This window comes from Anopheles arabiensis, chromosome 3, assembly GCF_016920715.1.
Source record: "Anopheles arabiensis isolate DONGOLA chromosome 3, AaraD3, whole genome shotgun sequence".
Lineage (NCBI taxonomy): Eukaryota > Metazoa > Arthropoda > Insecta > Diptera > Culicidae > Anopheles > Anopheles arabiensis.
Genome location: NC_053518.1, coordinates 66,170,069 through 66,184,444, shown reverse-complemented (window position 1 = coordinate 66,184,444; position 14,376 = coordinate 66,170,069). Strand labels below are relative to the sequence as shown.

Sequence of the window (14,376 nt, the reverse complement as noted above, 5' to 3'; positions counted from 1 at the left end):
AAATAATTATCTCTTCATAAACAATTGTTAAACCAAAAGTAACATCCCGCTGTGCAGTGCTAGCAAATCGAGCACTTTCGATCAGTTTTACAATTCTAGTTTGTAACGAAGACGGGAAAGAAACCAGTACTAATCTTTTTTTAATGTACGAATAGGCATTTAACTATACGAAAGGGAATAAATTGAGCTTAAGTTGTAAATAATGTTGGTTGATTTGTCGCTGAGATCGAACTGCTCGATTATTCGCCGAAAGTGGCCCAACTGTCATTTGGGACCGTCAAAATGCCAATAGTGAGACAATTCAAACGCGTGAGAAAATGTTGTCTCACTACGAAATAGAAAAAAATCGATTTAAATTTAACGAAAAACAGATATTAATAGGGAAAATGGTGTTCAATCCATAAAATAAGTGTTTTTATTGCAAAAAGTACAGAACATGTATAAATAACATATATTAAAATACATCTACAAATTCTAGTGAGAAAGCGATGCAAGTGAACAACTCACTACGGCGGGCAAAAAAAAAACCCGCCAATAACTTGTTGCATGAGAAAACCACGTTTAAACCAGAAAACCAGAAATTAATAAAACATTTACTTCGATGTGAATTTGTTTGATAAAAAGGCAAGATTTTTTACTTTAAATCACGTTTGCATAAAAAAAAATATAAACAAAAGCGCCCAAATTTGCCCATATTAAAATTGGCTAACCTTCGCACCATAACGGTTTTTCGCACAGATCGTGCCAAATCATTCCGCTTGTACCCAGCAGCTCCTAAACCGGTTTAGAAGCCAAAAAAGAGGCATCGCAATGTCTGGCCAATGTCGCATACGATGGAGAACCGATCACCACTATCAGTCGCGGGTGGCAGTTCGGCCCCGAAGGCAGACCGCGTGCGTCGTGTGATCGATCCCGTGTGAACCGTGCGTGGCAAAAAAAAATGGCATTTCACCTGTTGTTAAGGTTACTTTCATTCATCTTTTGGTGTGGTTTAATTACGATTCGCCCGGCCGGTGCACTGCCGGCAGGACCCGGAATCGAAATTATGCCGGCCCAGTTCTCAATGAACGGCCAGCTAGACTACGTGGTGGTGAATGAGAATGAAGGTAACATTGTGGCTGTGTATACAGTGTTGTGCGTTTGGCTAAACAGTTTGTTTGACTATTTGCAGAAACGAATACGAACTTTCTGGAACAGCAGCCAGTCCTGGTGCGAGAGCCTCAGCGGCAAGCTGAGTACGTGGTACCCCAGCTACAAGAGCGGCCGTTACAAATCCAGCAGCGGGTGCAATATCAGCAACCAGTTACACAGCCCCCTCAGGTTCAGTATCAGCAACCTCAGGTCCAATACCAGCAACCCGTGACCCAGCAGCCACAGGTTCAATATCAGGCACCCGTTGTCCAACAGCCTCAGGTTCAGTATCAGCAACCCGCTGCTGCCCAACAACCACAGTACCAGTACTACCAGCAGCCGCAATACACGTACCAACAAACTCAGTCGCAACCTTACTACCAATCCGCATACCAGCAGCAGCAGCAACCTTCCTACGCCCAATACCAACAGCCGGCGTACTATTACGCCGGAGCGCCCCAAAGCTCCGGTCAATACTATTCGACCCCACCGGATAGAGGTACGTTAACGAGGGGAGACGGGTGACATCACGTACTACAGGAGTGCTAGAGATTTCTACTCTTAAGAGGCCCGTCCACAAGAAACAAAAAACCGGTTTTGGATTTCGAAAAATTACACACACTGCAAACTCATTAATTTTGCCAATGAGATTCGATAAATTATTCATTTCCTTGTCCGTGGCCGGTTGTCCGCAGTTTTTGCATGAAATTTCTGTCCAATTCCATGGTCTTTTTTCTAAATATAAACATTTCTTCGTGTATGTGTTTGTGCCACGCTTTCAGGTGGAAGCCGATATTCTGACCCTATATCTAGCTTGCTCGGATTGTCAGGATTGTCACGACCTTCGACGACACTGGCTGCGGCCGGCTCATCCTTGCTGCGTGCAACGTCGCTGCTGTAAGTAGTGGATCTTTTCCCCTGCTCATCTAAGTAGCAATTGGGAGAGTATCAGCTTTTATCACTTTTGGTTCCATTTTCCTTCCGCAGGTTCGGATGAGGGCAGCATACATCCGGTGCAGTCGTAGGCACACCAAAATAAAGAAGAAGGAACGGGTTTTCAGCTTTTGCAAGCTTTTCCAAACCAAAATGCGCTACAAAAGAAAAGCAGACAGAAATTATTATTTAAAGCAAAGAAAGACAAGTACGGGCGGTACAGTGCTATAAAGTACAAAATTAATAAACTAATTACCTCATTTATTTTTACTCTCTTTTTTCTGTGTGTTGTGATGGCAAAATATGTTCGCGCTTTTGTTTACTTCAATCAATTAATGTATGATTAATTTTAAATAAAATAATCATATTTTCACACTATTATCCTTTCATGTAACGTAGAGGAAAGCGGGGCAAAATGGGTATATTGAGCAGTTTCTTACATTATTACACGCCTCTGCCTATCCTTTTGTTTTCCAGTTTAGGAAAGCTCTTCAAATTTGTCAAAAAAATAAAATAAAATAGAACAATTTATACACGTTTCAATCGACAAAATCGAATTTGAAGTGATGCCTGTTAGCATTAGGGTAACTGTACCAATATTCGGCAGTGTACCTATTTTTGGCTGGGTAACTTAAAAGTGAAGTCCAGCAAAAACGCATTAACAATTTTCTCAACGCATATTTTTTAAATAGAGATATGCTCATTTGTTATTCATATACGAAGTTTCACATCATTTCCTTGCATATTTTTCAAAATATTAAACAAAATGTACAGAGTTCACAATTTTTCGGCAAATTTGCTGTCACCCAATAGATCGGCAGGTTTCATAAACAGGCAAGGCAGGCAACATAACATTATTCATTTAAGTGATTTTCAACACCGATTTTAGGAAAGTGAGAGCGTGAAACTATTTTGAACATTTTTGTTTACCTATTTTCATTGATTAAGACATTTTCTGACCCGTATTCGCGTATCCGCCGAAAATAGTAGGAGCACAACCTGCCGAAAGTAGGAACATAACAGCGATTTCACGAATATCTTCAAAAAATGCATTTAAAACAGCATTTAAAAAATAGCATAACAGAAAACGATAGTTTTTCATCCAAAATAACCTCACTTTCATGAAAGCTAATAAAAGTTGTAAGTGTACGAGCAGTTTTTGTAAGACTGCTGCGCTAGCCCGCCCAATACTGGTATGCAGTTACCCTGTTATGTGGGCAAATACAAACACCAAGCGTAATATGTCAAAAGCATCAGCCCATTTTGTCCCTCGTGAAGCATTTTTATATATTTGGTTATTTTAATTTAAATACGCATTCAATTGCCTTACTTTCTACAGACAAATTGTATAGATTTTTTTTCAAAATTACCATGAAAAACTTTCATACATCCCTGTGGCATTACTTAAAGCTTAGTTTCGAAGTGGTAAAAAACATCAATTGGCTACTAAATCTTATTTTGTATTTTTCTTGGTTATTTGTTGATTGCGGATTATAAAACTTAATGGTGTTCATAGGACACTAACATAAACATACAGTAGAACGTCGATTATCCGGGGGCCGATTATCCGGGGGCGGATTAACCAGCGGGCGGCTTAACCGTGCGCATAACTGTGACAGCTGTTTAAACGTATAGCGAACATTTGCAGCGATAGTCAACCAGTTTTTTGTGCAGCTCTGTAGTGTCTAGTGGTATTTTCGAAATTCATTTTTGTTCATGAACAGTTGTTAAACTTATAGCTATTAATGAAAATAATATTCTACCAACGATTAATCGATTGATTTAAGGTGAATTAATCATAAAACTAGTAAAATTTATAATTTTTATATGAATTTGACATTTTTTCGACGATTATCCTTGCAAATCGATTAACCGGCAAACGTCCGGTCCCGAGCAGCCCGGATAATCGACGTTCTACTGTATGTTGTGAGCCTTCGAATGTTTCCTTGCTGTGAAATAATGCTTAAATAAAGAGTATCCATCCATTGCGTGAGATTTTGTCGTTAGTAACCGTTCGATCATAGCTTCTCCTTCCCACCCCTTACCAGCGTTACGTAGTTGATGGATGAAGCCTTACGGGTATTAGTTTTGCTGTAGTTTCCGGAGTAGTGATGGGTAAAGTTGGCAGAAATCCGGAGTCAACTCCGATCCGACTCCGATAAATTCGGAATCGACTTCGGAAGGTAGGTCTGCACTGCAATATCCGGAGTCTTCCGGAATCGTCCGGAATCGCCCGAAGTCGTCCGGAGTCGTTCGGAGTCGTCCGGAGTCGTTCGAAGTCGTTCGAAGTCGTTCGGAGTCGTTCGAAGTCGTTCGAAGTCGTTCGGAGTCGTCCGGAGTCGCCCGGAGTCGTCCGAAGTCGCCCGGAGTCGGAGTCAGTCGGAGTCGTTCGGAGTCGTCCGGAGTCGTCCGGAGTCTTCCAGAATCGTCCGGAGTCGTTCGACTTCAGACGACTCCGGACGACTCCGACTCCAGCGACTCCGGACGACTCCGGACGACTCTGAACGACTCCGGCCGACTCCGGACGACTCCGGACGATTCCGGAAGACTCCGGACGACTCCGGACGACTCCGAACGACTCCGACTGACTCCGACTCCGGGCGGATCTAGTGGTTCCATTTTACCGGAGTCGGAATCGAACTAACAATAGTCGGAGTCGGATCGGAGTCGTGGATGAGCTCCATACAGCACATCACTATTCCGGAGCGACTGGGATGACTTTATATGATTGCGGAACTTTTCAAACAGCTTCTTCTAGTGTCATGTACTGGATCGGCAAGTTCACGATTCGTGTATGGGTTAGATAGGTTCGGGTATAATTATTGAATTGAAAGAAGTTCAGTATCAGTTCTAAGGCCAAAATGGCTTGGGGAATAATTCCAGGACCGGAATATAGGTTTGTTACCCGTTCCAGGAACGGCTGGAGTAACAGCTAGTTCCAGGCTCTGTTCGAGGCCAGTTCTCCGATGGATTGCAATTGCGTAGCCCTGTAACCGTGCAAAATTAGTAACAATAATTTAAAAGCTTTTTATTAATTAAAATTATATATAATTAATAAAACACACACTTCCGTGTTTTGTTAATTCTCTTTATGTACTTTTATTATTATTTTCATGCCGAGAAAGGACTTTGGGAGAGCGAGAGGCGTTCTTACGTGTTATTTTCCTTCTTTTCTTCCTTCTTGCATTTGCTCTGGGTTACTCCCGCTTTTACTTCTTTGAGGCGATCTTTTTTTTTTATTGATTATTATATATCCACCGTATAGCGTGTGTTTTGTTTTTTTCATTTTTTTCCACCCATTTTTTATTTTGGTTTGCTCTCTTATCTCTTCCCTTTGCTAGTAACATTTGTATTTCTTTTGCTATCTTACAGTTACGGCAGATCTCACTTTATAGCAGCAACACAGCAGTATGGTACTACTTTCGTTCCGTGTTTGTGTTATGTTATTGAACTTTACTGTTTCACGTAGCTGAAGCATATTATCGGCTGTGGTGTCCCACACTATGTGTAATGCGTTCGTTTTGTTTTTATACTCATCTCTTTTGAGTTGCTTTTTGCTCGTATTGAATTGACTGCATAAACAACGGAATTAGGACACAAAATTATGAACAAAAAAAAAACAAAAATGCAATCATCTGTGCGCGGTGCATGAAGTGCCTTAGTGTAGTGTAATGTAGAATTAGTATTTGTGATTCGGAATAGGCTGATATGGTGTGTATGTAGATCTGTAGATGTGCAGCAATTTAATTGCTTTCCTTATGTTTTACATTCTTTTTTTAAAGTTTTCATATTTGGTTTCTTACAACTTCCCATTCGTTTTGCTTACTTTTTTGTTTAGTTTATTTTACAAAAAAAGAAACTTATTTACAGGTTAAACACATTGGTTATCATTTTTTTAGATAATGTCTGCCATTTTAGAGTGAAATTAAAAATTAAATTTAAACGTTTGCGGCATGTTTTGAACCATTTCTATTACCACACAAAAGTTGGTTAAAAGTTCTATAAACTTTACTTTCTTTTGACCTCTGTTACCAACACATCGTTAAACTGTGTGCTTTCTGAACGAATAAAAACCCAAAACACACACACACACATACTGAGTAAGGACGCAATAGACAACACTTTCTTCTAAAGGCCACTTTTGTCAATCAGCCTAAAGGTATGCAACGTTGCAGCTGTATGTTTTGCTTTGCTGTTTAGCTTTTCAAATTCTTTCTCGCCTTTTTGCTTGTGATTTTTTTTTCTATTCTATTTCCTTCATGCTTTACTGTCGCTTCCTCTACTTCTACTCGCTTACTCAACATTTAAAACACAAAACACAAATAGCTATGCTTTTTAGTTGTGTTTTTTGTTAGTTTTTGAATTAAGAAGTTTACAGTGTTTTCTCGTTTTTTCTTATTTTGCTGTTCTTTTTATTATAATTTCGGCAAATAGAACGCTTTTATTGCTAGTTTCTGAACTTGGTTCAGCAGCATCTTATAGCTCTTTTTTTTACACTTTACTCTTTTTAACTCATCTACGGATTCAACAAACTCTTTCTAAACCAATAGTTTATGCTCACTGGATATTTTACTGTTTTATTTATCTTCTCTTTATTCTCTCCTTTCTGTGCTTTTGCACTACTCTTTTTATAGCTTTTGTTTTCTTTTCTTTTTCTTCCGAACTACCTCGAACAACTATTACCGAACGAAAAGCTAGACGAAACAGTCTACACTAATAAACTTAGTTAGTTTTACGTGCCTGTTCTGTGTTGCTTTATTGTTTTTTATGTGTTTTTCTTCTTTTCATTTACTTTTTGGTTTTTCAAAGCAAATCTAATCTATTTCATAAATTTTATTTTTCATTTTGCTGTTTTTCTCTTACCATCATTTGCGCAAGTGGGCAAATTTAACATGCTTCTGTGTACATGTATGATCACTCGTTACACTATCACAATGTGTGGTTTTTCTTGTTTCTTGTTAAACACCGATTACAACAACGAAACACATACACACACATCAAAGATGGGAGAACGAAGCAACTTAAAGGTGATTTGCTGGTGGAATTTGGCTTTTTCCACAATCCAAATTTCCAAATGCACGGGCATTTTTTACAGCCATTTAGATGTGACGATGGTGATGATGATGATGATGATGATGATGATGGGAATGATGAAGCGTCCAGGGAGATGGAGTGCAAAACTAAAATTGAATCAAAACACACAATTAAACACTGTTTAGCAGCAATTCCATGAACAAAAGAAGAATTCAGTAAGTATACATTTTTAATACCTTTTTCTTGTTTTTTTCTGGCCTTTTTCTATTCATTTTCCTCTTCTTTCTAGGCTTGTTGTGAAACGTCCCGCAGGAGGAAATTTGGGATCACATTTTTCACTCAAAACTCAACTTACAGCAACACACCATATACACTTGTCCCCAGCATAAACATCATCTCCCTTTTTTTCTTTCCACCCTTTCCCCCTTCACCCACCCACACACATACGTACACACACACACGGTCAAATAACAACAATTTGCAGGATTATGTATTTGCATCAATGTTTTTTTTTTTGCTTCTTTAAACTTTTTTTGTTCTTTTCTTTTTCTCTTCTCTCTTTTCTCTTTCTGTAACTCTTATCTGCCTCGTGCTTCGTACATGCTCCACACTCTACTAAACTATCTTCATTTCTTTTTTCCTAATGGGATGGGGGGGGGGGGGGTAGGTTGGTTTGTTTGGATGTTTTGCATGAATAAGGGAGCGTGTGTGTGTGTTTGTGAGTTTTGCTTTTACTTGTGTATTATTATACTTGTGTATTCTTTGCAAACTAGAGCAAAATGTGTGTATCTGTGTCTGTGAAAGTGAAAGTGGGTGATTCTTATCGCCCACCCACACACTGCTGCTTTCTCTTACAGCTACTACAACTAACCTCTTACACATTTGCTCACATTTTTACGTTTTATAACACATTCCTACCCCTCTCTCGTTTACTCACACACACACGCTCATTCTCCTATCACGTTCTATTAACACATTTCTTTCTTTTTAACACATTCCTTTTTAGAGGGGGTTTTATTTCCCATTTTCTTTGCCTGTTCTCTCTCACTCTCTCTTTCTATAAGTTGACTCTCTTTCTCTATATCTCTGTATTAAATATATATATGTACTTCTATATAGACCTAATGTTCTGTCCCACTTTCTTGTTAATTTTTACGCACATTTCTCTTTATTCGTTATCTTATGTTTTGCGTGTGTTTTGTTTTCTTTGTGTTTGTTTGTGTGTTTTTACTCACACAACTTGTGTTTAGCTTTATGTTGATTAGGTTCAGCTGTGTTTTTTTTTGTTGCATTTTGCTATGTTTTTAGTAGCATGTTTCCCTTTTATTTATCGACTTCGATAACTGTTTATCTCTATTCTTTCCCTTGCAACAACACTACACCCTCTCTAAAGAGTTTGCTGTCATGCTACTGGTGTGAAACTATAATTCTTTTTTTGTTTGCTTTCATCTTGACACTTTTAGTGCGGCTTACGGGTCTGTAAAGGGTTTAATTATTTTATCTGCTTTGCTGCTGCACCAGCTGCCCAAACTAAAGTGATCGGACGCATAAACGCATCTCGATCGCTAATGCGTTTTTCATAATATGCGTCGCTCTAGCTAACAGTTATATTCTTCTTCCTCTAACAAGGTGCAAATTATAAGTAGTTTAAGGTTATTGTGTGTTGGTTGGTTGGTTGGGGGATGGATCCATTTGAAGTGATGACTACTACCCTTCGACTTCAGCTCACTATCACCACAAAAACACACGACGCACAACATGGGCAGTCGATCGAGCAAAACCAAAACAAAAGCAGAAAAGTACACTAAAATAGTAACTAACAGTATGTAATAATTAAACAACCTAAAGAGCGCGCGATATAGAACACATAAACACACAAAAACAGGGAAATGGAAAAGGAAACAAATGAGAGGGGAAAACCAAGAGCGAAATCATTTGCACAAAGACACGGAAAACACGAATTAGTTAAAAAAAGAGACAAAAAGAAGAAAATAGCACAGAAAAATGCTGTTTTTGCTCGTTACGAACGCTAAGAAAAAAGATACATAAACGCAGATATATATCACCTTTTCTTGTATAAACCTTAGCCTTGGTTTAATGTACGAATTGATCTTTGCACCTCACTCACTGCAACAGGAGACGGAGTGAATGCAAAACAACATCAACGCGCTATTCATAATTTGACCGGATGTGTTATGTTTCTCTCTGCTTTTTTTTCGGTAATCAATTTCATTATATTTTCTTTTCACAGCTGCTGTTTTTTTGTTTTTGTTTTTCGTTTTTGTTTATTGTAACCTTTTTCTAACAACGATAAAAAAGGATGCTCCAGCTATCTCTCTCTCTCTCTCTTGCGCTTTACAAAGTGTGTTCGGTTGAGGCAAAACCGAAAAGGGAAAAATAAACAAGTAAAAAGAAAGAAGAACCAACAATCATGATCACAGTAGAGTAACAAAAACGAAACGAAACGTGTGCGTGTACGAAGCAAAGACAAATACAAAACATAAAACAAAACAATTGCTTTCTTACAAAAAGAGAGGGAAAAGGGCCGAATAGATCGCACTAGAATTAGATAACAGAAGAACACAGCAAAAAGAATTACTCCTTGGAAATGTGATTGTAACTAGGAAAGAAGTTTACCAAAAATAATTTACAATATTATGTGTTCGATATTGAAAAAAAAAAAACAGGAACAGAGAGATAACTAAACAGTTCAATCAAAAATTAGTTATGACCGCATAACTGCCATTTGCCATCGCTTTCCCCACTGTCTAGCAGCAGCAACAGCTGACGGTACCAATAAGTGTCCCCAAACGAACAGTTAAAAATCCGTCCCTCCCTTCGTTTTTACAGGGACCGCTTGTTTCGTTTCCTTTTTTTCTTATTTTTGCTTATTATTCAGGCTACCTCGAAGGATGGTTTCAATCATAATGGGTTACAATACATACACAAATATATTATCCTTTCTTGGGAGGGGGTGTTGTTTCGTGTAACAGAGCACACACACACTTTTCACGCTTACTAAAAATGGTTCCTAGCTTCATTAAAAAATAAAAAAAGTAAGATTGACGCAACGCCTCCTCTGCTGTCCTCTGAGCGTGATGCGATGCTGATTGGTTGTTTGGGGGGGGGGAGCGTTGCTAGGGGCGCGTGTCGTGTATGTGTGTTTCGTGCAAAAGGCAAAATGAAAGCAGGGACAACGAACCAACACACATACACACACACACATACACCTGAATGGCAACATCCCTCCCTCCATCATCACACTCCTGTTCTCCAAGGATGTGTACAGACGCACTTATGTGTGTGTGTGTTTGCCACCTTTCGCTTCACATCCTTTTTCCGCGTATGCTTGTGTGTGTTTTTTTTTTGTTTTGTTTTTTGTTTTTTTAAGATCACATTTTGGTCAGATTTGGGTGGGCACCTGGAGGGCCCCACAGCACGCCGCCCCGCCCAGCAGGAACATGGTTCCGGCGCCGGCCCCAACACTCGCAGTCCAGCGTATCCACTATGCCGTTGTCTGCGTGTTGGACGACTGCTGCGAACTGGCCCCGCCCGAATGTCCACCGCCACCTCCACCGCCGCCTCCCCCTCCAACGACGCTGTAACCGACGCCGCATCCGCTCACCCCAACGCTGCCGGTGCTGCTGCCACTGCCGCCGCCACCACCACCGGTCGCACAGGACGATTCCATCTTACCCGGATGATGGTGATGATGGTGATGGGGATGGTTGTGGTGATGGTGCGGGTGATGATTATGACTATTACTATTTACAACGACGCTGCCCGATTCGAGCGGCTGCTTGCAGATCGGCTGGGCCGTCGCGTCCCCATCGATGAGCGCGTGGTGGTTCGCGTGGCCGGCGGCACCACTATCACTACTGCTGTTGCTATTATTGTTGTCCGCACCACTGCAGCTGCTGTTCGGCGTGGCGGCGGTAGAGGAGGAGGAGGGAGGCAGGATCGTACCGTTGTTCGGGTGCGGCGACGACGACGGCGGCGGCACGGTAGAGGAGGCGGCGGCTGCAGCGGCGGTTAGGAGTAGCGGCGGCGAGCAGGAAGCGGTCGAGGACGTGGACGAGGACGAGCACGTGTTGGTCGTGCCGGTCGAGGCCGAGGTCGTGGACGCGATCGAGGCACTACTGTCCGCCTTGCCGTCGGCGCCGGTGGTGACCGCGGGCGCCGTCGGATCGTCCGTCAGGCGGAGCGCAATCTCCAGATCGCGCAGCACTTCTGTCTCTTTGGGTTCTATCAGATTAAATCGCCTAAAAGATGGAACAGAGGGAACGAATGATTTAATGGCATTGAAGAACTCAACAAAACACACTTTCACTTCACTTACCTATGGAACGCGGTGAGATGCGCGAAGGTGAGGTTAAGATGCGCGTGCAGCCCGAGCATGGTGACCTCGCGGAAGTGGGCCGCGTACAGGTGCGCGATCACATGGAACAGCAGGCGGACGATTTTGCGCGCGATGCTCTCGAACGAACTAGGGAACTCATTGGCATATTTGGTGGGAAAGATCGACTCGTCGCTGACCGTCTTCTGCGTGAACGTCATCACGTAGTCGATGTACTGTGGGGCGGCCACCCGCGTCTTCTTGCCCTTCTCGTCGAACCAGAGGTACATCCTGGAGCGGTTGGAAGGAGAGCGAGAAAGATAGAAAAAATACACTCATTAGTTTATTGGGTTTGAAAGAGCGATGACGTCAACTGTCAACAGTGACAGCTGTCACGTGCGGAACCGTGTAGAACGCTTAGTAGATGAAAAGTGGATGTGGTAAAGCAGTCTTTTTTGCCGGTCAAGCCGGTAATGACACGGAAGATGTGCGTACGCGATCAATGATTCATCGTGTGGCATGAAAATCAAAATATGACCCTTAATGTTTGATTAGGAAAAATAAAACACCGGCAGAAAAAGAAAAATATATATATACGCAAGAGCTAAGGCCAACATCATGCTTCGATCGATCGATGAGGTAATAGAAGAACCACGTACACTATGAGTGTGCAGCGATCACAAGGAATGTGCGCCGTCATTCCTTACAAGCAAGACCGCGCACACAGCACTCGCACTTCAAAGCACCTTACAAACGTAGCGTGTTCCTTCTTCTTTTTAGAATCGCCATGGGTGGTCGAATTTTGGAACACAAAGAGAGAGAGAGGGCCCCGAAAGCTAGGAATAGTTCTTCCTCCTGTGGGTCGGGCGCGGTGATCAAAGAAGCGACAGCGCAAAGCGTCTACGATGGGTCGATCGTCTTCGATTCCCCCCGGTTTGCTTTATCATTTGTGAGAGATTCGTATCGTGCCTCATGTTTCGGCGATACAGAGAGGAGTTTAAAAGGGGTCAAATCTCACAACTATTAAGAGGGCCGATACTTCTTGTGCATACAAAATTATGATAAGCGAGTGAGAGAATGGATATAAAAACTTCAATCTATTGTGTGGTCAAGGGGTGCACTCCGTTTCAAGTAATTCCAAAGAACTTTCTTCAAAGTTTGCTAGTGCGGCACACGGGGTTCGAGCGCGTTTGCTTTCACTGTCTTTTCACGTGAGAGTGCCTTCCCCTTCTCCTTTAATTTATTTTCATTTCTAGTCGTAAAATCGTAAAATAAATTAACGCAAAAAGACCGTCAGTGCGCGTGATTTCGTCCACTGTTTATTTGTCGTTGCATGGTTTGATTCGCGCGAAGGAAGAAAGCTTGAACTGCTGGCAAGCGTGTGATTTATTATTTCAGAACGTTCCGGCCACTGCTGCTTCGTGCACAAATAAATTACAATATTGAGGTTCGAAAAGACCATTAAAGCCAGCATTAAAGCAGTCCGTCAAACAAGAGCGAGGGGTTCATTTGGACCTTCACAGACCGTGCAGACACTTTTGGCGACACACATGAAAACCCCGATCGATCGATCATATATATATCGTGATAAATCCATTTGAACTGGAGCCCCGACCGGGACAGCTCAAAATGCAGACACAGTTCTAGGGAGCTGAGTGCACGTGTGCTGTGCCGACGACGACAACGACAACGGGGTCGTGTCGGTTTCATCGCCCGATCGTGCACTGACTTCGTAATAATGATGGAACATCAAACAGGGCTCAGGTTGAGAAACGTGACCCAAGCGGCTGCACGTCACATTCGGGTGGTTGTGAAGAAAGTTTCCTCAGCAACCACCCCCCCCCCCCCCCGTTCAATGCGCTTTTCTCCACAACTTTCAGACTACCCTTTGAGGGTCCCATCGCAAGCGTTACAGTGTGCGTGCAATGATCATTACAGTGGCGGCTTCGACCACACACATATACACACACTCACCTAGTTCCTGGGCCGGTCATGTCTGGACAGCCGGATGTAGTGCAGAATTCACTGATGGTACCGTACACGAGGTTGACGTGCTCGAACAGCGCAAGAGCTAGAAGAGGAAAGAGACAGAGAGAAAAAAGGGAAAATATGATTATAACGTGCTGATTAGTGTGTCTGGCTGGGTTACTTGCTTACGATACAAAGAAGTGTGGGCTAGAAGTGTACAACAAGAAAGAATAAAACACCTAACTAGAAAAAAAGCAAACATATTTCGCTGATATAATGGTGGTTGCTGTTTCGGCAGCATTTGCATAGCATACAAAATTGCAAAAAAAAAACGAACGCGACGACCTTCGCCATCATTTATCATATCAGAGAGAAAACGAGTTCGAAACGGGGCGGCTCATGGCTCAGGAACCGGCCACCAAAAACCAAACTTTCGGCTCTTTTTTGTCTGTGTGTAAGCAGTGTGTTTCAGGCATTTGTTTTTGCTTTACACGAGCGGTTTTCGTTTGGCATCGAACCAACATCGGACGGAGAGGAGAAGACGGCAGACAGGTCTCGTTGAATCTGACAGGTTTGTCCGAACAGTAAAGAGTAGGATATATCCTTCACACAGAAAAAGAATCAAGCCGAAACGAGAGAGCGATTCAAGATACTTTTCAGACATTTGACATTTGAAATCAGCTGTCTGGGTTAAAAAAGCCGCAGAAGAAACACAAAGAATGTACACTTTTTGGACAGACATTGGAGTTTTTGAGCAAAAAAAGGAGTCTGTACGATGTATGAAACACTCACACACACACAAAGACGCGAACTCTCTAGATGCACAGCGTCTTACCAGACGGTGATAGAAACAAAAAACAACCGGAACACCCACTTGTGATTGATGACAATCGAGCCCCCGGAGACAATGGAGTTCCCTCAGCGCGAATCGCGAATGCTCAGCACTCCAAGAGAGTATTATGAGGTTATTATTG

General features: G+C 42.0%; 2 protein-coding genes across 19 annotated transcripts in view; one reads left to right on the top strand and one right to left on the bottom strand.

Annotated features, from left to right (window-relative positions):
* Positions 1–749: 749 nt before the first annotated feature.
* On the top strand, positions 750–3,716 carry LOC120902463 (DNA translocase FtsK-like). The gene is made up of 4 exons (XM_040311217.1): positions 750–1,106; positions 1,172–1,630; positions 1,914–2,028; positions 2,119–3,716. The coding sequence occupies exons 1-4, from the start codon at positions 941–943 to the stop codon at positions 2,126–2,128; spliced, it is 750 nt and encodes a 249-aa protein (XP_040167151.1). The 5' UTR covers positions 750–940; the 3' UTR covers positions 2,129–3,716.
* Positions 3,717–8,002: 4,286 nt separating this feature from the next.
* LOC120904815 (MOB kinase activator-like 2) overlaps positions 8,003–14,376 on the bottom strand; it is a 110,330-nt gene continuing 103,956 nt past the window's right edge. For all 18 annotated transcript variants that reach the window (XM_040315194.1, XM_040315191.1, XM_040315206.1 and 15 more), the window contains 3 exons: positions 13,409–13,505; positions 11,438–11,725; positions 8,003–11,360 (listed from right to left, as the gene is read on the bottom strand). In XM_040315194.1, coding sequence (XP_040171128.1) covers positions 10,604–11,360; positions 11,438–11,725; positions 13,409–13,505 — 1,142 coding nt within the window. In that variant the 3' untranslated portion in view covers positions 8,003–10,603. The remainder of the gene's footprint in view (positions 11,361–11,437; positions 11,726–13,408; positions 13,506–14,376) is intronic.

What these genes read in the sequence shown, in the direction of transcription:
- LOC120902463 (XM_040311217.1), top strand. Translation starts at nt 941, where the DNA reads ATGGCATTTCACCTGTTGTTAAGGTTACTTTCATTCATCTTTTGGTGT. An exon ending in GGTGGTGAATGAGAATGAAG is followed by an intron (nt 1,107 to 1,171) that starts GTAACATTGTGG and finishes GACTATTTGCAG; the next exon opens with AAACGAATACGAACTTTCTG. An exon ending in TTCGACCCCACCGGATAGAG is followed by an intron (nt 1,631 to 1,913) that starts GTACGTTAACGA and finishes CCACGCTTTCAG; the next exon opens with GTGGAAGCCGATATTCTGAC.